This window comes from Plecotus auritus (genome assembly GCF_963455305.1).
Source record: "Plecotus auritus genome assembly, chromosome: 9".
NCBI lineage: Eukaryota > Metazoa > Chordata > Mammalia > Chiroptera > Vespertilionidae > Plecotus > Plecotus auritus.
The window spans coordinates 140649539-140672875 of NC_137783.1; the positions used below are offsets into that span (position 1 = coordinate 140649539).

Here is a 23337-nt window from a genome sequence, read left to right on the forward strand (position 1 = left end):
CATGCAAAAAAAAAAAATGAAACTAGACCACCAACTTACACCATACACAAAAATAAACTCAAAATGGATAAAGGACTTAAACGTAAGACAGGAAACCATAAAAATACTAGAGGAATCCACAGGCAGCAAAATCTCAGACATATGCTGAAGCAATTTCTTCACTGATACTGCTCCTAGGGCAATGGAAACTAACGAGAAAATAAACAAATGGGACTACATCAAAATAAAAAGCTTTTGCACAGCAAAAGAAACCATCAACAAAACAACAAGAAAGCCCACTGCATGGGAGAACATATTTGCCAATGTTATCACCGATAAGGTTTAATCTCCAACATTTACAGGGAACTCATACAACTTAACAAAAGAAAGATAAACAACCCAATCAAAAAATGGGCAACAGACCTAAATACTTTTCAAAAGAAGACAGAAGGAAGGCCAAGAGGCATATGAAAACATGCTCAAAGTCACTAATCATCTGAGATGCAAATCAAAACAACAATGCAGTACCATCTCACACCTGTCAGAATGGCTATCATCAACAAATCAACAAATGACAAGTGCTGGCGAGGATGCGGAGAAAAAGGAACCCTCGTGCACTGCTGGTGGGAATGCAGACTGGTGCAGCCACTGTGGAGAACAGTATGGAGTTTCCTCAAAAAACTAAAAATGGAACTCACATCTGATCCATTGATCCCACTTCTAGGAATATAGCCCAAGAAACTAGAAACACCAATCAGAAAGGATATATGCACCCCTATGTTCATAGCAGCACAATTTACAATAACTAAGATTTGGAAACAGCCTAAGTGCCCATCAGTAGATGAGTGGATTAAAAAACTGTGGTACATCTACACAATGGAATACTACGCTGCAGTAAAAAAGGAGTTCTTACCATTTGCAACAACATGGATGGAACTGGAGAGCATTATGCTAAGTGAAATAAGCCAGTCAGAGAAAGATAAATATCACATGATCTCACTCATTTATGGAATATAATGAACAACATAAACTGATGAACAAAAACAGATCCAGAGACAGAGAAACATCGATCAGACCATCACACCTTAGAGGGAAGGTAGGGGAGGGTGGGGGTAAGGGGGAGAGATCAACCAAAGGACTTGTGTGCATGCATATAGGCCTAACCAATGGACACAGACAACAGGAGGGTGAGGGCATGAGGGGGGGGGGGGAGGGGGAAATGGGGGGATAAGGACACATATGTAATAGCTTAATCAATAAAGAAATTAAAAAAACAAAAACAAAAAACAAGTAGTCAGGGTGGTGGCTTGAAGATGGCGGCCTAGCGAACACTGCCTTCACCTTTATTCCCGGCCGTAACCTGTCTGGGTGTCCCGGGAGGACTGGCAGTTAAATACAGTGCTCCCAGAACACTCGGCTTTCCATTACAATAGCACACGCGCCACACCGCTACGGAGTCAAGGCCGACTTCAGCTAGGCTCCGTGAACCACGTCTGTTTGGGTTTCTGCAGCTGTCTGCCTACGGACGGCTCCAGAGGCCCTGACGCACATTTGTTATCTCCACTAAATTTAGTCACGAGGAACAAACACGTGTGCATTTACACCAGCGCAAAGGCCATTCAGATTTCTTCAAATGGAGCAAGGGAGGGCAGGAGAAAAACTGTTTATGGCCAGAATCATCCGTGAGCACAGCCGTAGGGGTTTTTAATTTGCCTAAACAAAATATGTGCTTTCAAGATGTGATTAGGGATTACTGTTCCCACAGTAAACATATTATGGATGTGAACTGCTGGCTGGTAGTTAACAGGGCTCTGAGCTGGGAAGTCAGTCTACCCTTGTCTTCCAAACAGCCATCCGGGGAGATCAGCTGGACCAGCCTCTCGAAATTTCTTCACATTTGAAGGGTTGCTCAGTCTTGGCACGGCTTCTCTCAAAGATTTCACATCACTGTTGCGCCCCTCTCGGGTCTGGATAGACTGTCCGAAAGGTCAGGTTTATTCTCTGAGCTCTAGAGTGGTATTCTTTGGGCACCCGATGCTAAATGGAAATAGAAATAACTTTGACATAAACACACACACATTTTTATTTCAAAGCCATCTGAAACTTATTTATGAGCACATACACACATTTCGATTTTATGCGCCCTGAAATGAGCAGCGTTAGAGTCTTGTGAAGAAAGGTCTCCTTCTGTGAAACAAACCCCACCCCCACTACGAGATGCCAGCACCCTCACAGTGCAACAGTTTTGTCTTTTCTAATACTTGCTCTTCCTCTCAGCCTCCTCCCATGTTTCTGAATCTCATAAGAAAACAAATAAATGGTTGAGACCAAAGAAAGATGTGGGATTCTGCTCTTATGCTAAGTTCTCACATTAATTTGCACAACATAAAAATGACCTGACTGCTGGTGTGCTTAGCGGTTGAGCGTTATCTATGCACCAGGTCTCCAGTTCAATTTTGGGTCAGGGTACATGCCCGAGTTGCAAGCTTGATTCCCAGTAAGGTGCATGCAGGAGGCAGCAGACGGATGTTTATCTCTCATCAATGTTTCTCTCTCTCTCCCTCCCTCTCCCTTACTTTCCTTAAAATCAAGAAAGACAGTTTTGTTTTGTTTTGTTTTAAATGACCTCCCCTTAAGATGGCCTGGCCTAAGCTGTGGATCTACACAGCTCAATATGGCAGTCACTAGATATCTAAAGCTACTTCAATTTATTTAAATTAAAGCTCAATTCTTCCACACACCAGCCATATTTCAGGAGACCCACAGTCACATGTATCCAGTGGCCAGAACACTGGGCTGCAGAGATATGGGACATTCCCCTTACTGCAGAAGGTTCTATGAGGTCCGGTTTGACTATCAGTAGCATCAAAACTCCTGGGCAATTATAAAAGCAACTTGCTCTGCACCATGTTTACAGAAATGGGTTATTGTAAGCCAGGCAGGATGCTGCCTCCACATGAGCGAATCCACGTTACTTGCACGTTCTCACCTGCCAGTCAGCTTGCGTAGCTCCTTCCATGATTAGCAAGGTCCCGTGATCCAAGGGTATCTTCACTCTTTCCACATATGTGTAGTCTCCATTCTCTTCCTAGAAAACAGCATTCACCGCACTGAAGTTTGTGCTTGTGTGATCAAGATGCAACAGAACACAACTCTGGTCAAAGAAACGGGCGCCTGCCCAGTCAGACTGCAGGGGTCAGTGGACGGCTGTCACCTGGCAGCAGCTTGGCCGTAGGCCAGGCATTTCCCTCTCTGCACTGTGGGATGACGACAGCACCTGCCACATTAGTCACAGGGCCGTCGGGAGCCTCCACTGATGCAGTATGGGGCAATCACCTGGAGACCAGCACAAAGCGAGTCATCGAAGTGCTAGCTGTTGTTATTATTAGTATCAGCATCCAAAACGCAGAAGAGCCCCTTCTGGCCCATGAAGGAATTAAAATTCATCTATCCAAGAACTCTTTACGTCTGCTTTATGCTGTGCGCTGTGTTTAACGTAGCGTGGGAGAATGGGTTTCTAAACAAGACATGGTATGATGAGTTCTGATCATCGTCCACAATTTATGCTAATTCACTAATTAGTACCTATGTTAAAACTAGTCCTTCGGTGTTTTGGCAATATATTCCTGTTTCTTTCCAGAACAGTCAACAGTGAGATTTTCTCAGAGAAGTGAGCTCTGGCTCGACCAGAAAGCATAGCAAACAGCCTTGCTGTTTAAGCCTTGGGAAGTGGACCACAATTCCTGAACACTCGGGACACAGATGCCTGGTATTTTACATTGCCCTGTCTTCCAGAAAGCTCAGGCATGGCCGGTATCATAATGAAGCTCCACGGCACAGCCTGCGAAGCAGCCCACAGGTGGTGTTGCTCCTCCCGCACAGCTGATGGGGTGCATTACACAACTTCCCTGCTCGCAGAGTTGAGACTGGGACAGACCCCCGCTTCCTGATTTCTTCATCTCTCTTCTGAGCAGATCCACCCATTCCTCTGCTTCACTGGTGCACGGGACTACCTCTGGGTTAGTGCAGGATTGATTTCGCTGCAATACCGTGTTTATGCTTATTATTGCAGGGGTGCTTCTGAGAACATAACAGTTTACAATGACTTCCCCCAGGAAAATCAAAATCAAAACAATAATGAACTAGAATAAACAGTCTAAGTTCCAGGCCCCAACCCTTGGTGCAGACTGTGCAAGCAAACTCATAATTTTTACAGGCAGAATGTAAGAAACAATGTTTGAAATAACTTTCTTTCAGTGATTGATTTTAATGGTGTCTGCCACCTCTTTTCTATGCACCAAAGCATTTACCTCTGACCCCGTCAGCCAACCAGAGAGCAGTGGAAAGGTGACCTTGTCCTTCTCAGAAAGGCCCCATCTCAGAAAGCAAAAGTTTGCTCTCTGAAATAAGTGTTCCCGACGGAGGACATGATGTTTTACTGGAGAGAAGATATCAGGAGGGAGTGAGCTGTCCATGTGATTAGAAGGCCCCAGGCCCTGTGACAGGCTGGAGAGTCAGTGACCAGACCAAGGTTCGCACAGCGAGAGACAGACCTGTTGCCCTCTTCATAATCTGGGAGGCCACGGGTCTTAATCTACCAAGTACAGACACGAGGACAGGAGAGGGAAATGAAGCAGAGAGGAAAGACGCTCAACCACAACATGAAGATAATCCTGAGATGAAGATCTCGTAGGACATTTAAAACAATATAGGGAGGAGGGGTGCCAGGCCAGTTGAAGAGAAGAGGTGAGCACTGTAATTCTACCTGGAAACATGAAGCAGGAATAGGCCTAGCGAGTGAGAGAATTCCAACTGCAAGAGGGAAATACCAGTGCTAATGGAAAGTGATGTTCAATTGATCTACATTTCCCTTACTGCCCCTAAGATCTGAACTTTCCACATGAGAGAAAGCCTCAGGTTGGTTTGAATAAATTTCATCCAGTATAACCATTAGTTGGGCCAGAAAGTGGAAGGGGGTGAGCCTGCACTTGGGAGGGAGCTACTCTAATCAACAACACACTGTGCACCCACCATGAAAGGTGACACCAACGCCTCGGGGTTTGTTATTTGTTCCTTCCAATACCCCCCCCCCACCCCCCGGCTTAGAAAATGCGTTCCCAATTTGCAGGAGATAGAAAAGGGGGCAAAGGATTCTACCAGGGCAACACGGAGCTCACAAATGCTTCCTTCTCCTAGGATCAGAGGCAACAGACCGCTGTGTCACCGTTGAACTTAACCAAGAAGCACAGAGACTCTCCACGTAGGAAGCAGATAAAAGGCCAGAGGAGCCCATGTGGCTGTGCTGAAGGCTGAGCTGATCAATGATAAGAGCAGGGGTGGAAGCACAAGCCAGTGAGAGGAGCACACTCACAGGCATCAAGCATGGCTGTTACCAAAACACACCTCTGTAACCTTTCCATTTAACCAGCTCTTTCTTCAAAACGAAACAAAACAAAACACAGCCCTAAAAAACCATGGCTTAGGATAAAATTTTCCATCCCCGATCCCAGTTAAAAGAAGCTTTTAGGCCACAATCAGTCTACAGGGTAGGCTTTATTGGTCCTGGTCTCGGTTTTCCACACGCATGAAACCTCACAATTTGATGGGAAAAGGAAAAATATGTATTTTATATTAGTGGAGATCAGCATTCTCCCTCCTTCCCAACCACAGCCAGTTCATTTGAATATTGAAGCATAATCTCCAAGGAACAGGAGGGCTTCGCAAAGTTCCACAACTCTCATGTCCCCCTCACCAAGATATGAGCCTTTTCAGTTTCCTTTAGAAAAATGCTATTTAGGAAAAAATGTCTGGATGTATTTATTATGTCATTACTAACCACCCAACAGACAGGCTATCTAAACGTTATTTCTTCATTGGAAAGGTAACTTCACACTGTATGAGCTCTGTGTCAATTTTTTCATATAATTATTCCTTCCTTGTCCTAAAAAAGTGTCTTACAAATTACAACCAACCATTAATGCCTGAAAAATCACCATTGGCATAGTTTCTTTCTGCTATAAAATTAACCTAAGCTTACCAAAGTAAATGACGCACTTGTAATTTACCTGTTCCATGTCTGCCTTCCTACTCTGATAAATCCATGAGGGGAGGCCTGTGTTGTCTTGCCTTTCAAAATATGCTCAGTGCCGCCCTAACCGGTTTGCCTCAGTGGATAGAGCATCGGCCTGCGGACTCAAGGGTCCCAGGTTCGATTCCGGTCAAGGGCATGTACCTTGGTTGTGGGCACATCCCCAGTAGGGGGTGTGCAGGAGGCAGCTGATCGATGTTTCTCTCTCATCGATGTTTCTAACTCTCTATCCCTCTCCCTTCCTCTCTGTAAAAAATCAATAAAATATATTTAGAAAAAAAATATGCTCAGTGCCAATCATCACATACATCAACAAATAAGTGCTGAATGACTGAGGAAAAGCACCAAGAAATATAAAAATTACCTTTAATCCTACCATCCAGAATTCATATAACACATGTACAGGAATAGTCTATAGATTATCCCACATTATTCCACAACTGTGCACTCTACATGTTAACACTATATTGTGAGCATCTTCCTATGTCTTAAATATACGTATTTCAAAAATATGGCCATATGATATTCCTTTGTCTGAACATACCCTTCCTTCTTTAAACTCACAAATATATTTTACCACCTGTTTATGTTAGGCACTGTGGTAAGGATAGAGCAGTGAGGTACACATGTTTGGAGATTGAGATTTTCATATACAAGTACGGCTAAAAAGAAAAGAGAAAGAAAAAACTACTGCAAAACATTTCTGAATCTATTTCTAGAATATATTCTTAAAAATGGAATTGCTGGATCCAAGGGCATGAACTTGAAGCAGTTTGAGTTATACCACCAGACTGCCTTCTTAAGAAGGTAAGTGGCAACGAATGATTCCATCAAGAAAGTATGATAGTGCCTGTCTTCTGGCCATATCACTAATACTGAACACTATCAACTGTCTACGATGAAAAAACTTAGGGAGAAATGGCAACTTATTCTTCAGAGTCCTTTAATTAATAACCCAGTTCAACAATTTCTCACATGCCTATTTGCTGTTTGCACTTTGCTGTGAACTCTCTGCTCATGTTTTTGTCCATTGTTCCACAAGATGTTAACATTTTTCTTTTCTTTTTTTTAAAAATATATTTTATTGATTTTTTTTTTTTTTTTTTACAGAGAGGAAGGGAGAGAGATAGAGTTAGAAACATCGATGAGAGAGAAACATCAATCAGCTCCCTCCTGCAAACCCCCTACTGAGGATGTTCCCGCAACCAAGGTACATGCCCTTGACCGGAATCGAATCTGTGACCCTTCAGTCCACAGGCCGACACTCTATCCACTGAGCCAAACCAGTTAGGGCAACATTTTTCTTATTGATCTGTAAGTGCAGATAGTAAGATATTTTGACTTTGTCATACTTTCTCATTTGCTACTTGCCTTCTAACTGTTTTATCATATTTAACACAGAGTAGCCCCAAAACTTTTAGTGTCAACTCTAATGACCTTTCTTTGGCTCTCCTCCACAGTTTTTGTGCTTAGAAAGTCTTTTCCTATCATGAGGAAAGTTAAATATACAACTGCATTTCCTTTTAGTTTAAAAAAAAGGGGAGCTTATATCTTTTAGATTTAACTCTTTAATCCACTTGGAGTTGAGTTTTATTTCTCTCAGGCTTCTTTTTATAACAATTTCCAGGTACTTAAACCAAGGGATCTGCTGGACTTTTTGGACAGAATTAACCGTGGGGTGTGTTGCTCAGGTGCCAGGCATATTAACATACTATTAATACATTATTTCTAATCCTCACTACAGTCCTCTACGGGAGGTTATAGTATCCATTTTTCTTAAGCCAAGGGAGCTGGAGGGAAAGGCAGGAAGCGGGTAGGGCTAGAACTCGAGTTTATATTTGCCTAGTTTTAAAGCCTCTATTCCAGGGGTCCTCAAACTACGGCCCGCCGGCCACATGCGGCCCGCCGAGGACATTGATCCAGCCTGCCAGGTGCCGCTGCCTGTCCTGCTTAGCAGCTGACGCATCCCGGGCCCGCAGTGCGCATAGGAATTTGTTCGTAGTTGTTTTTTTTTAAACTATAGTCCGGCCCTCCAACGGTCTGAGGGACAGTGAACTGGCCCCCTGTTTAAAAAGTTTGAGGACCCCTGCTCTATACTTTCCACTATCCTGTGCTCTCCAAAGTGACCTTTGTTCCTTCTGAAATCCTGTAATATTTCCTGTCCTGTCCTAATTATGTGGCACCCTGACTGCACTGTAAAGGTCACAAACACCAGCAAGTAGCATAAACGGGCGGGGGCGGGGGGGACGGGGCGAGTGCAACACAGCGGGGAGTGGGGACCACGGAGAACCAGGGAGCATGGGGCCTGCACAGGGGTGGCTGCTCTGCAGAGCCAGCTCACTGTTCCCCCATGTTGCCCAATCTGGGCAGCTGATAAGTGAAATTTTTACGTAAAAGCTCCTGAGTTATCCATTTTGGCAACTAATGCAGTTTCTTTAAAAATACTGGGTAGTATAAACAAAACAAGTCTGAGGACCAGATTCAGCTCAAGAGCTGCCCAGCTGTGCTGCCGATGGACCCATCACATGACTCCTCCTTTTAGGCCCATGTCTCATCACCCTGCCTGGCCGGTAAGCTCCTAAGCAAGGCCGTCATCTGCTGGGCTTCTTGATGCCCCTTTGCTATTCCACATAGTAGTGCCTGACAGGAAGCTCAGGACACACATGCTACTTCATCTTCAAGAGTCCTATTCTTAATCTCAGGTACATCAACTCAAGCAGAAAAGGCCGATGAAAACACACAGGAACACACACTCTCTCACACATACACACACACACACACACACACACACACACACACACACGTTACTAAATGCTGGGGTCATAATAATGAATAGGACAGAAATGGACCTTGCCCATATGGCGTTTGCAATCTATTGCCAGTTTATAATCTCCTAAAAATAATGTAGGCAAAGATAGCACAATCAAAGATAATCTTGAACATCCAAATTTAGGGGGTTGAGGCAAAGGAAGATACCTCAAAGGAGATAGAGAAGTAGCAATGGGAAAAGTATGAGAATAACGAATATAATATAGCATTTCAGAAGCCAAAAGGAGAAAGTAAAAGAAGCTAATAGATGGCTGAGTTTCAAGCAGAGAGGTGATGGATATTGGTGACTAACATCACAAGAAAGAAGAGAATAATGACGGAGAAGAGGCCAATGTGTTTGCTCTTTATGTCAATGGTGTCATAATAGCACAGTGGTGGGGATGTACCTAGACAGCAGGTGTTTCCAGAGTGAGGTAAGTTGTGAGGAAAGGGAAACTGCAGATATAGACAACTTATTGCAGAATTTGTGCTTCAAAAGCAAGAAAAAAAGCAAGATGTTCTGAGAATGTCTGCAGCGTCAAGCAAAGTATTTCCTCAGGATGACAACAGATATAGTAGGGGCTTCCCTGGCTCTGTGGTCCAGGATCAGACATATGCGGAGTTCCTTGAGAAGTACGGTCCAGGCTTTTCTTGCAGAGTGAAATACTTCAAAATCTAAATGTCAGCTTGAGCTACAGTTGCTTAACCTGCTGAGGGCCAACTGTCCCTTCACCTGCCCTGGCTCCCAACTTATGACTATGCCAAAATCATTTTTTTGCCTCGCCCTCCGCCCTGGAAATTGTGGTGTTACCTGGCCCTTGAGAACCCTGCTGGCTTCTAGGCTGCTTCCTGGATCATCTGGATCATCTACTCTAGCAGCTATATTTAGACTGCAACATTGTTTCTACAATGCCAACACAAGAGCGTAGCTGGACTTCTTGTCCACAGTGGTAATATATTTTTAAAATATGACAAAAACAAGCATATTAGCTATGAAAATTATGGAAAGACAACAGAGCTAGGACCCTGCAAAGCCATCTCTACAGTGTTCTGCTGACTCAAACCACACTTTAAATGACATCCTCAGCATCGATCTGAAATACATTAATTTCAAAACAGAAGCAGCTGTTTCTGAAATAAGATCTGCTCAAGTACGGCTAGCTGGAAAAGCATAGATTTGAAGTCGCTGAGGTTATCTGTTCAAAAGGTTTTAAACTCACTTGCCAAAACAAATCCTTGGGTTTTTACCAAACTCTTTCTTGATTTTAAGAAAATATACATTTAAATTTATTTCAGAGAGGGAGAGAGAGGTAGAAACATCAATGATGAGAGAGAATCATTGATTGGCTGCCTCCTGCATGCTTCCTTACTGGGGACTGAGCCCACAACCGGGGCATGTGCCCCTAACCAGAATCAATCCCGGGACCCTTCAGTCCACAAGCCGATGCTCTACCCACTGAGCCAAACTAGCTAGGGCATCTCTTTCCTGATTTTTGGCACCGATCTGGCATGGAGGGCTCTGGTGAGGTGAGTGAGAATACTAAGCACAAGGACTGGCACGTGCACTCAATCATCCTATCCTGGCACACCGTGATCTGCACCTCACCAATGCCACACTCACTTATGGAAGAGGGCTTGCGAGGTCAGGGCAATTATTCACTGCAGAGGCTCTCTCCGCAGGCATCCAGAACTTAGCACTGCACACATGACTAGTACGGGGACTCCCGTCTTTCCTTTCGGACTGGACAGGTTAAAGGCAAATGCAGCTGCGTCTGACATACTTGCTGGTAGTGTTTGCTGTTCAGATTTGTTGTTGATATAGTACTGGGGTAGGACAGGGACAAGAAGCAAATTTAAGCAAAAGCAAACTTCTTTACACATACTGTCACAGTCAGTTCAGCTACACAAACGTGCATTTGAAATCAGAGGAGTTCGTGAGATGAAGATTCCATTCTTGGTAATATAATACAGTATTTCCAAGATATGCACCTTAAAGGAGCTGTTATCTCAAAAGAGCTTTCACCTCAGACTGTGGCACCAAAAACAAATGCTCTCTTTCCTCTAAGATTTTATGAAAACACTAGAGGCCTGGTGCATGAAAATTCATGCACTGGAGGGGGGTCCCTCAGCCCAGCCTGCCCCCTCTCACAGTTGGGAGCCCTCAGGGGCGGGAGGCGACCCGGTGATCAGGGGAAGGTGACACCCCATCACACCTCTGCTGCTGCCACTGCCGGGTGCAAGCCTCGGCCGGCCCTGGTTACCTGAGCCTTGGGTGGCCCTCAGCAGCTGGACAGCTGCCATCTGAGGCTTGCCTGCACCTCAGGCTGGCCCTGGGCGGCTGGGCAGCTGACATCTGAGGCTTGCCTGTGCCTCAGGCTGGCCCTGGGCAGCTGGGCAGCCAACATATGAGGCTTGCCTGCACCTTGGGCCAGCCCTGGGCGGCTGGGGGGCTAAGGGGACTGAGGGACTCCAGAGGCAGGCACGTGGGCCCAGCCTTGCCGCGCACCTGCCACCCCGGTGGGGCTGATTGGTCTGGGCGCCACCATCTTGTGGCTGTGGGCGCTGCCATCTTTGAGGGCGTGACAGTCAATCAGCATATTCCCTCCTTATTGGCTGCGGGCACTGCCATCTTTGAGGGCGGGCAGTCAATTAGCATATTTCCTCCTAACTGGCTGTGGGCGCCACCATCTTTGCAATGGCATGAGGGTCAATTAACATATTTCCTCTTTATTAGATAAGATGTTCCACCATTCCTGACATCCAGCTGATCCCAGTCCCCAGCAAAAGTACAAACTTCTCCAGTCATCTGTTAACAGCAGGACATTCAGCCCCAAACCATTCCTGGACATTCCTGGGCTGACCAGACATAATCCCACCCCACCCTCTCCTTCCTGCACCCTCCACTGTGTCTTTTAAAATTCCCATTTGGTGATAAGCAAATACCCCTACATCCTCTCAACCTTGTGTGCTCTGAGGAATCCCTCTACATTTACTTGGCCCAACTGAAACCTAGCTCTCACCAGAAGACTCCAAATTCCCTGAAACTTCCTCACGTGGAAGGTGATGGTGTCTCTCCCATCCAGTAGAGCTCAGAAACAAGAGACAGACCTCCAAACTTTCAGACCATTATTCCCATGCCTCTCTTACAACACCCTCTCTTACAACACCTTGCTCCTTTGAGCTTCATCCACGTGTCCCTCCTTCTCTGCCTCGATCCCACACATGTACAAGGTCTAACAACCGCCTGATGGGTCTACTGGCTTCTACTCTTGATCCTTTCTAGTCCAGGCTCTCCACAGTAGCAACAGACCCTGTAAAATTGTCAGAGAATGTTGCTCTCCTGCTTAACACACTTCAATGGCTTCTTGATGTGCTTAAAATAAAATCCACTCCTTCCCAAGGTTCATGAGTCTCTGTGTGGCCTGGCCCTGCCCACTCACCCCATCCCATTACCCACTACTCTCATTTGCTCACTTCTTCCAGCATGGGGCATCCTTCTTCTTCAAATTCTCTAAGCTCTTTCCTGCGTCAGCTAAACAATTATCCACCATGAAAATGTGGCTTGTGAGAAATAAGAAATCACCACAAGGCTTAGGATTCATTCCTATGAGTAAAGGGAAGGAAAAAACCCCTACCATTGGGACAAGGTCTAAAAAAGCTAAGTTTGGAAGCAGACCCCAAACCCAATACAACAAATCTCATTGTTCGTTCTCCTAAGACTAAAAGCATTATTACCGGAAGCACAAAACTGGAGGGCTCTTTGCAAAATTCATCACACCCAGTGGCCACCAGAGCCTGGATTCTAGCCTGAGATAAGGCCCCAAGGAAGCAAAGAATGATTCCGACTCCCAAAGGATGTCAAGACTGAAGATAATTCAAGTCCTCCCAGGACTGCCTGCTTACACATGAACCCATTCATTTACCCACTCACACTCTCCAAACCACTTATAAATGACCCTAGAGATAGAAGCTCAAAAACTCAATCACCTGCCTGATTCACAGGCCACTTCATGCTCCCCGAGCCTCCTCCACTCCCTCTGTGAATGCCATTTCATGGGCCCAGGCGATCTTGGAGTTCAGCTTCACTGCTATTCATTTCCTTTTTCAATTCCCACATCTACAAAGTCACCATGACATCTAGCATTTGTAACAGTTTAAAAAATTCACTGATTACTGCAACAACTTTCATAGTACCTTTCCTGGGAAAACTTGCTATTACTCCTATCAAGTGGCTGCCAATTACCATCTCCATCTACAAAAAAGGGAGTAAGTATAAATGAGGCAGATGAGTGCTTTTTACCAGCATCATTTCAGAAACAGGAAACAAAACTAGATTTTCTAAATTTCATTAGGGTATGTATTAAAAAGACGATGGTAATCAAGGATTTCTTTCAAGTATTTCTTGTAATTTCTCAGGACAGATGTTATAAGAAGGGAATAGACTAATAAGTATGGATAACTGGAACAGCATGGGGGGGGTTGTTAATACTCTATGAAATACTACACATGGTTTATCCAGTTTTCAAATTGAAGCTAGTCAATATATTATTTTGGTCCTAGCTGGTTTGGCTCAGTGGATAGAGCGTTGGCCTGTGGACACAAGGGTTCCAGGTTCGATTCCGGTCAAGGGCATGTACCTTGGTTGCGGGCATGTCCCCAGTGGGGGGTGTGCAGGAGGCAGCTGATCGATGTTTCTCTCTCATCGATGTTTCTGGCTCTCTCTTCCTCTCCCTTCCTCTCTGTGAAAAATCAATAAAATATATTTAAAAAATACATATATATATTATTTTGGATTCCAACATTATCATTTCTTCTAAAGTCCTGGAAAAATGTCAGTATTTATGATTAAACTGACCTTTTTATACTCTGCTCTTAGCAAGGGAGGCATTGGGAACTCCAGTTCATTGGGCACTCTCAGAGCCTCTACCATTACAAGTGGTTTTACAACCATCTCTTCTGGTGACACAAACAGGGTTCACATCTCTCAGAAGGTGCTAGAGGGAGGAGTGGTAAGAGAAATGTCTAAAGTGCCTCAACTCAATCACCTTGTAGTAGATAAGAAGCCCCTCACCTTTTCAGGATCCAGCTGATGAAGGACAGAACTTATCCATGAGTAATTTGCTACCAAAAAAAAAGGCTTTTGGCATCTAAATCTCCAGTGTATCACAAACTTCCTGTTATTACCTAATAACAACCCCCAACTCAGCCATCACCGTTTCCATGGTAACTGACGGAGAAATAGCAGCCTGCCAAATGGCTTTTGTAGTTCCTTGTCCAGTTTGTTTTTCAGTATAGAATTAAAGCTAGCTGGGCAAAGAACCAGACTAATCTTTACAACAGGGACACGATGCAGTTTGAAAAGTACAACTGCATTTGGGACAAGGAGTGCAGAAAAGCTTTAACAAACTCAGCTTGGTAGAATAAAAAAGGTTCTTGGTTTCTAAAAAAATGTCTTCTGAGGTTTACTTTTGTCTTAAGACAGTATATCCTGACATTGGCCAGTAGATAGATAGAAGTGTGCTATTCACTCAGTCTTTAACTGAATTAACAAAAGGGATGGGGGGAATGGAAGTGCAAGATCCGGCTAGTTTACTATGCCCTAAGCACCTTATTATCATTAAAGGAAACAATAACCTACTCTACAATCACAGTGAATGGGCAGGACAGTGAAAAAGGATGGGCATCTTGGAGGAGAGAAATGTGTAATCCTAGGGATGATGCAAGCATGAAACTGACTGAGCCAACAGCATGAATCAGAGGGGCACTGATGCTTAGGAAACAAAGATCTCCTTACCATCTCAGCACAGGGAGAGATTGTTAGGACTACAATGTGAGGAACTGGAACAGCTTTCAGAAGATCAGCAGCTACAGAGATCTGCTTAAGGTGCCAGACCAAAACCAACAGCTGCTGCAGGGGTGGAGGAGTGTGAATGTAAAAAAGAAAGAAAGAAAGAAAGACTATTTCTCTTTGAAAGTACTCCATAATTTAAACAGATGCCTCTCTGTCTTAAAACTGCATATTTGAATGAAGTGCAGGAAATCTCATGATTATTCTATGTCAGTTTCAGAGGAGAAACTGACTCAAGTCAAACAGCTATTAGCTTCCCTTCTGATAGGTTAAAACGAACAGGATTTTGAAGAGGTTCCCTCTGACAGTCTCTAGCACATTCTGATTGTCTTGGTGACAGGCAGGAAAATTACAACCTATAGTGCCATACGAAGACAGGTGCCTAAAAGCTACAGAAAGTCAGACTCCTACAAATTCCACACAGCAGACTCACCCAATTTATGCTTTTAAATTTATGTTTTACCTGGGGTTGTATGAGTCATGAGTCATGTTCCCATAGCTGTCACCGGAGTGTGGAAAGAAAGTAGACAAAGACTTGCAATAACCATTTCCTTTCCATCCTTCAGAAAGTGATCATTATAACAGGATGAAGACGATGTGCTCTAGATGCCCTGTAGGCTATCAACTAAAGAAAGGCTTCTGCACTTCTAGTTTTGCTAGATTTGCAGAGCCCCCGATTTTTATCTGTTAAAGAAACTTGCAGGAGTTTTTGGAAAAGTTTAAACTTGGGTCCTCTTTACCCAAGAATGGGATCTATAGGTTTGGGGCCGGCGGGGCGGGGGGGGGGGGGGGGGCGGGGGGAGGTGGGTGGGGGAAGGGATTCATTTTTTAAAGGTATTCATTTATGCATGATCATAATTTAAATATATTAACATTTAACTTCCCCATCTTAAACAAAAGCCAGAATTGAAGGAACATACAATTGCATCAAGTTCAATCATAGCTAAGACTATGTAGGAAGCCAAACTTATTAGAGTCAGTAACCTGAAGTAATGACACACTTATATTTCTTCCCAAATCTGTTTCCTTTGCCAACATTGTTTCCAGATCTCAGACAAATTTTCTTACTTATTAGATCTGTATTTTCATCAAATCAGCTACCACAGTTACAGTGCAGATTCCCTTGCTACTGGCAGACAATTAAAGGGACTTGACCACATTGTTAGTGTTTCATGGCCTGTACTTTCCCTCATGTTCATCAAAACAGACTCCAAGATGCCCTGAGATAGGGCTTCAGTATGAGCAGTCCCTCTCTTTAACGGAGGTTTTGTTCCAAGCGGTTGCCCTGAGAAACAGTGCTATGTGACAGTTATATTCTCCACCCACGCATTAAACTATAACATAACTGAAGTATGTTACCAAGAAACAGCTCCTGAACACCATGAATGTTTTATATCAGTAAGTGAAGACCTTCAGCTTCCTGGAGGCGAAAAGGAATGGGGATATTCTGGGCACAAGAACATTATTAATGCTTAATAGTAGCTGGAGACAGCTTATACAGTAAAACTAATTATCCAGAAATAATGCTTTGGGAACTCTAAACTTCAATCTATCAAGAGGCCAAAAATGTTTTTAAAAGGGGATGATGGTAAATGTATGTGTGTAAAGAAACAGTACCTGAATATGTAAATACTTGGCAACAAAGAAAATAACTGTGAAGAACCAGACGCTAGGATTACAGTAAAGATTATGTTGGACTTGTTACAGATATTTGTCAGTCGGAAGGAGGGAAGGACAACCCGGGGGGAAGGCTCAGCACTAGTATGTGCTGGATCATGAGCTCCAAGGGGAGGATCACTTCATCTTTTTCGTGGCTACAGCCCTGCGTCCAGGACCACACTCAGCACATAGCTGGTTTTCCATATGACTGGCTTAAGAAGAGAATCTGAATTAACAAATGAGACATGGTGTTCCTCTGCCACTCATGTAACAGGGCAGGATGAATTTAATTCTTCACATGTGTGAACTTGGGATTTAACTGAGTGGAAGCCTCTGTAGAAACGCGTAAGCAGACCTAAAAGGAATACAGCAAAGGCCGGGCAGTCTGCTTCTCGAATGGTATTCACTGGTACAAGAGAAGGCTGACTGCCAATGAGAGTGCGAAGAGAGTGCTCAGGGAGCAGGATCACACAGTAACTAACTCACTGGCAACTGACAGTCCCCTGCTTACACTGATCACAGTCTCTGTGTAAACAAAGTAAAGGAAACCTAAATCAATGGGAATTTTACAGACAAAAGGTACTTAATGGCATAAATGTAAAATAACACTTTATGCTTCCAAATACTGTGCTTTGAAACCCAAACACAGGTCAGGAAATAGTCCAGTCCATTAACTGCATTCTCAGGGAAGATGACTGACAAAGGACAGACACAAGCACTGACTGACAGTAACTCTGAGGTCTGGATCAAGTCACATTCAAGACAGCCTCGCAGGCCTTCCACACTGCCTGGGTCTGGTTCAATGTTGTAAAAGGAATGATTGGGAACCTTGGTTAGAAAAAGACACAAACTCTAGAAATAAGATAATTTGGGAGAGATTTGTTTTTTTTCTTAGAGTTTCTACTGTCTTTCTATCTACCTTAGTCCTAAGCTTCTATACTTAAAAAAAAAAAAAAATTAACAGCCTTGCATCACTCAATGTTATATAATACAAGAGCTGGGATGGAGAAATGAAATTACTGTATAGTCAATTTAGTCACTGCTTCTCTATCTGAACTTGGACAGACCACCACTTCCGATATCTGGCTTGAACTTCCTCTCTGAAGGAGTGGCAGGTGCATCAGTATTCCGGGAGAAAGCTAAGGAGGCAATGCGAATGCATGTGATGCTCCCTCACAGGGAAGAGGCCACAGTGCCATGAAGAACACTTACTTCAAATAAGGCTTCTTTCGGAGCGTCTTTCCTGGAGCCTCCTTCCTTTCCCTTCGCGCCCCCTCTAGCTTGGGCCATCTCTTTATAAGTCCTCCTTTATAGCATTTACCATCACTGTCATTATGTGCGTAATTAGTAATATCTGTCTACCCCGTCTCCAGGAGCACAGGGACTGTCTGTCCTTTCCACCAAGGACAAATTTTCTTACTTATTAGATCTGTATTTTTATCAAATCAGCTACCACAGTTACAGTGCAGATTCCCTTGCTATTGGCAGACAACTAAAGGGACTTGACCAGCACCTGGCACATGGCAGGCAGTGTCTGGTAGAAAAGTGAATGAGTGAATGGGCACTTTGGAAGTCAAAAGTTAACCATGGAGTAAGCAATCAGTTCAAAATGTTTCATCAACAAATCACACACTTCTATCCCCTAAATCTGAAAATAGGAGCACTCCTTTTTTTCACAGAATAACTGGAGGCAGGAAGAACATAAGAGTTAAAAAACTTTAAAAAAGAGTACTCACTGGCGGGGGCTTCTTTCTCATCTCAAAAGTGCGTGTGGCACCAAAACTGAGAGAAGCAATGACCGGGCACCTCCCCAGCGAGGGTTCATCATCGCTGTGCCAGTCCACACTGTCCTTCTCATTGCGGTAAAGGTTGCAGAGCAAGGAGTTGAAGGTGTGGCCCGTGTTCTCCTCAATTTGGTTCTTAAGTGTGCGCAGCACAGGGTGCCACTGCAGTCACCAGGCCAAGGAAAGGAGCAAAGAGCCACATGGAAAAACAGAAAGAAAATGCAAATTCAGTCACATTTTATACACAGGAGCATGGAATAAGCAAACCACTTGGAATGCAATAGACAGAAGGCAGGAAGAGCAGTTTAATTCCCATCCGTTATTTCTATTTTGAAGCAAGTTAACCTCTGCAATTTTATTAAGGTACTAAATTTAGTATAACAACTCTACGAGGACCAGGCCTATCCACCCATCTCATCCCTTCCATGTTAAATACATGACCCTCAGAAAGAAGAACTGTCCATTCAAGGCAGTCACCTTGGCTGTCAATAAGGTGGGAAGTGGAGCAGTGAGTCTGGTTTGCACCATAGTTGATGGGCTGCCAGGTAGATAGCTAACACAGACTAAGGTGTGAGAAGCGAAACAACTTTCTTGCTGGGTGGCCCTCTGTCCATCCTATTCCTATTTTATTGTGAATGGCAGAATTGCTTTAAAAAATTAATATTTCCCGAGTGGCTAGTTTCCTAGAAACTCAACCTAATGGGGGAAAATACTCCTTTCTACAGGATGAAATTATGATATAGCCTTGATAAGTGTATGGTCTGTGAACTAGAGAAGATTTAAACAGATCCACAGCCCTACCTTCTGAGCACCAAGTTCATTATGTAGTTTATACTTTAGAAATCACAATCTACACTACAGGAAGCTATGACCCCTGACCCTAAGTTGTACTTTGGAGCTATAAGCAGCATAGCTTGTATTGATTCTTGTTAAAATTCTATGTCTTTCCTCCAAGAGAACACAATGCTTTACAGAGCTTCTTTTCGGACAGTGGTTGCACTATCAAAACCTACTGAGGACCCCATAGACCTTCTGTTTATATGAGTTACGGCTATGAGATTTGCCATGTTAAAAATTACAGCGGAAAAAATGTTAAGCTATTGGTTAATTCATTTAAAAAATAGCAAACTCATTACATGTTAACAAAATAATGTTTTATGAAAAATAACTATATTTTCCTATACAAACAATGGGTGAGAAGAGCAGCACTGCTTTGCAAGTCTCTTTAATGTCTGGCTTAACTGAAGCCAGCTGACTGTCAGATCTGCTTCTGCATTCAATCTGTTACAGTATGTTGTTTTTGCTGAAGTATGTGAAGAAAATTGCCTTCACACAGAATGTGGTTAGAAAATAGCCTTTTATAGCCTTTTCAAATAATTACAGATATTCTTTGATATCACACCAAAATTCAACAAGCCCTGATTTCTAAAGGTTAGGTGCAATGTGGAATCTGAAACTGTATGAACAAACTTTTCATATTGTTATTTTGAAATCATTGGTCCATGCTGCATTTCGAATGGGTTTTTAATCCTGTATACTTCTGTAACATCTAGGAAATATTGGTTCACTGAGTTATACAGATCTTCTAACTGTTGACACATTTCATTATAAAATATCAAAAAATCACATCCATTAACATTACCATGGCTCTCATCAGAAAAGGCAAAGTAATGACAAGAGGTCAGGCTCAAGGTGGAGGTTATGAGTTTTTCCAAAATGATAATTTTTGCTTGAAAACGCAACCTTTATCATTAGTAATAAATCCTGTTTTTTTCCTTGAAGAGATACTCACTTCATTCATTTTTTAAAATATGTCTGCCAAATACTCAAGTGTGAATAACTATAGTTTGTCTGCTAGTTGATATTTCAAAGAAAAAATGGCCCATAAAAAAGTAGTCAGTTCAGCTTACGGCTTACACAATCACACACCTTTTTTCTTGATAACCATCATACTGGGCCTGTATCAGGATGCTTTGCACATACTTCCCATTTCCTCAAACTATTAAAAAGATTGAGATTTCATAACACTAATGTTTATCGCTTCATCCAGGGGCATTCTTAAAGGAAACCAGCATTTTTTTTTTTAAAACTGGAAGTGCACAAATGTGAATACAATGGTTATTAGTACAGTTCGATGACAATGCCTGGTTCAAACTAAGTTATATCCACCATTACTTTTTTTATTCACCATCAATGCAAATTCAACATAGTAAAAATGTCACCCAGTCTTAGTATTACTATAAAAATAGTTTGACCTTGTGGATTTCCAAAAAGGATTTCGTGGCCCTCCTCCAGGGTCCATAGATTGTACTGTAAGAACTGATATGTTACAGAAACCCTTCAAAGTCCATGTTCTAGGTTTGGTAGCGAAGGAATGAATGTTCAGCAAAGTAAAGCATAATAATAATGTTATTATATTGTTGTTATTATTATTATTATTATTATTGTTATTATTATTATTATGTATATCCCATGGCTACTGTCAGGTAAAACTGCCATGGAAGCACATGGGGGAATCATTCAGCTTTGCTGTGATAGGGAAACCATGGCAAAAGCTGGGATTCCTTATTATGAATGTTAGCATTACATTCTAACAGAGGATTTTAAAAGATAAACAGTGATAAGAATAAAACTTAGATCAATAAAACAGAAATCTTATTAAATTACCCTATATTCAAGAGAATAATTTTCAAGTGAAATTCCATAACAATGTTAGCAAGCCATATTTCCTATTTATTTTAAAGCTTTAAGCTTAACTTCATGGAGATAAAGATCAGATGCTAGAATTATACTCAACAAGAAAAACCAGAATGTAACGGAGGAAGATAGCTTTTCTGCCATGTGACTGAGAAACCAATTAGCACTTCCCTGACTTGCTTCAGGACTGAGCACTGTAATAACATCAGGTTTGCATTATGTTTCTAAGGGGCTATGTATTTTTTTCTTGGTTATTTTTGGTGGTGAAGTAAGGAGAAAAGGAGAAAAAGGGGGATAATGAACTAGAGGATTAATTTAGACTCTCCACCCAATACTCTATATACAGATCCCTCAGAGCTGAATGTCTAAATTAAAATTCAGCGTCATCTCACTGTGCAGTGAAGCCATGCTATCCTTAAAAGACATTTGAGGAAAGAGCCTGAGAAAATATGAATCGTAGAAGAGAAAGGACGCATTCAGTGGATTTCAAACAGTGTTTTGTACAGTCCTAGGTACCTCAGAGGTGCCTCTGGGATTACACAGGGGAAAGGAGCGGGCACGTGGTGGGACTCCAGGCAGCTAAGGCTCTCAGCTACTTCCATATATCGGGTTCATATGAGATTTAGTTTGAGCAAAGACTAAAAGAAGTTTAATAACCTATGACTGAATCTGCTATGTTACACGATATTAAGCTTGAGATAATTATTTTAAAATCAAACAAGTATCCCCGATACACACATATATACACATTAGTGAATCCCCCTTTAAAATATGAGAAATGCCCTGGTCTGGTGGTTCAGTGGGTTGGAGCACTGTCTCATACACCAAAAGGTTATGGGTTTGATAAGGACACATATGTAATACCTTAATTGAAAAAAGGTTATGGGTTTGATTCCCGGTCAGGAAACAGACCTAGGTTTGGGGTTTGATTCCCAGCAGGGGTGTGTACAGGAAGCAACCAATGGAAGTTTATCTCTCACATCTATGCTTCTTTCTCTCTCCCTTCCTCTCTCTGAAATCAATAAAAGCATATTTTTTAAAAGCAACAATGAATGAATGAGTGGAACAACAAATCAATGTTTCTCTGTCTCTCTCTCTAAAATCAATTAAAAAAAAAAAAGAATAAAATCTTACCATTTGCAATAGAATGAATGGACCTAGAGGGTATTATGCTGAGTGAAATAAGTCAGTCAGAAAAAGACAAATACCATATGATTCCACTTACATGTGGAATCTAAAGAACAAACTAAACAATAAAAATAAAAACAGACTCACAGATACAGGGAAAAGACTGATGGATGGTTGCCAGAGGGACAGGGGCTGAGGACTAAGTGAAAAAGGTGAAGGGATTAAGAACTATAAATTTGTAGTCACAAAACAGTCCCAGGGATGCAAGGTACAACTTAGGGTATATAATCAACAGTATTGTAATAACTATATATGGTGCCAGGTGGGTACTTGAAATATTGGGGTATAACCTTATAAAGTATATGACTGTCTAACCACAATGCTGTATAGCTGAAACTAATACAAAATACATAACACTGAATGTAAACTGTAACTAAAAAACAGAATTTAAATTATAAAAAAGAAATGTGGTATACATAATTTATTTTATTCTTTTCATATATTTGCCTAAAATAAAATAAAGAGACTGGAACCAAAACATCAGGTGGAAGAATTACCCCAAATTTTGGTATTCTTCATGTTTATCTGCAGTTTCTAAATTTTCAATAATACATACTTATTACTTACATTATAATAAAAGGATTGTCATTAAAAGAAATACCCTTTAAGAGTTGTCAAAATGTCCTCCAAGCATAAAAGACTACTCTACTCAGCAGATCCTATGTGCCTTACGTTTATTCTAAAGCAGTGGTTCTCAACCAGGGGCAGTTTTGCCCCTCAGCAGATGTTTGGTAAAGTCTGGAGTCATTTTTGGTTGTCACGACTTGGTGAGAGTGCTTCTGGCATTCAGTGAGCAGAAGTCAGATTAACTGCTAAACACCCTACAATGCCCAGCACAGCCCCAACAACGAAGAATTAACCAGCCTCAAAGCAGTAATTCTAAGGTTGAGGAATCCTGTTCTAAAAGATTAACTAGAATAAATGAGGAGCTTCTTCCCCACAGCCTGCTTAATCTTCAGCTTCTCTGCTGTGACTGCTGACAAAAAGGTAAATTAATTCGGACAGACACATGCAGCAGTCTAAGTTGGGTTGGCCTGGTTCCATTCTCTTGTTTCCAAACCAACCTCAGATATAAGGTCTCAACACCTCCCTGGATCACACTCTAAATGCAGCCCAGAAACAAAGCGCAGAGCTCTCTCCTTACGGAAAAAAGCCACGCACCCCACACCAATGTTTTACCCACGAACGTTTTAGCACAGGGATAGTTTATAATTATAAATTATGAGAAGCTCTGAAGTGTGTCATGTCACATTTCTGTTTATCCCAATGCCGTAAGCAAACTCCAT

The 23337-nt window shown here is 42.5% G+C and overlaps 1 protein-coding gene across 3 annotated transcripts in view; it reads right to left on the minus strand.

Moving 5' to 3' along the window:
• Positions 1-1626: 1626 nt before the first annotated feature.
• The window catches only part of ALKBH3 (alkB homolog 3, alpha-ketoglutarate dependent dioxygenase), a 31175-nt gene continuing 9464 nt past the window's right edge, over positions 1627-23337 (minus strand). For all 3 annotated transcript variants that reach the window (XM_080641534.1, XM_080641533.1, XM_080641535.1), the window contains exons 8-10: positions 18119-18328; positions 2969-3067; positions 1627-2016 (exon numbers count right to left, since the gene is read on the minus strand). In XM_080641534.1, coding sequence (XP_080497660.1) covers positions 1924-2016; positions 2969-3067; positions 18119-18328 — 402 coding nt within the window. In that variant the 3' untranslated portion in view covers positions 1627-1923. The remainder of the gene's footprint in view (positions 2017-2968; positions 3068-18118; positions 18329-23337) is intronic.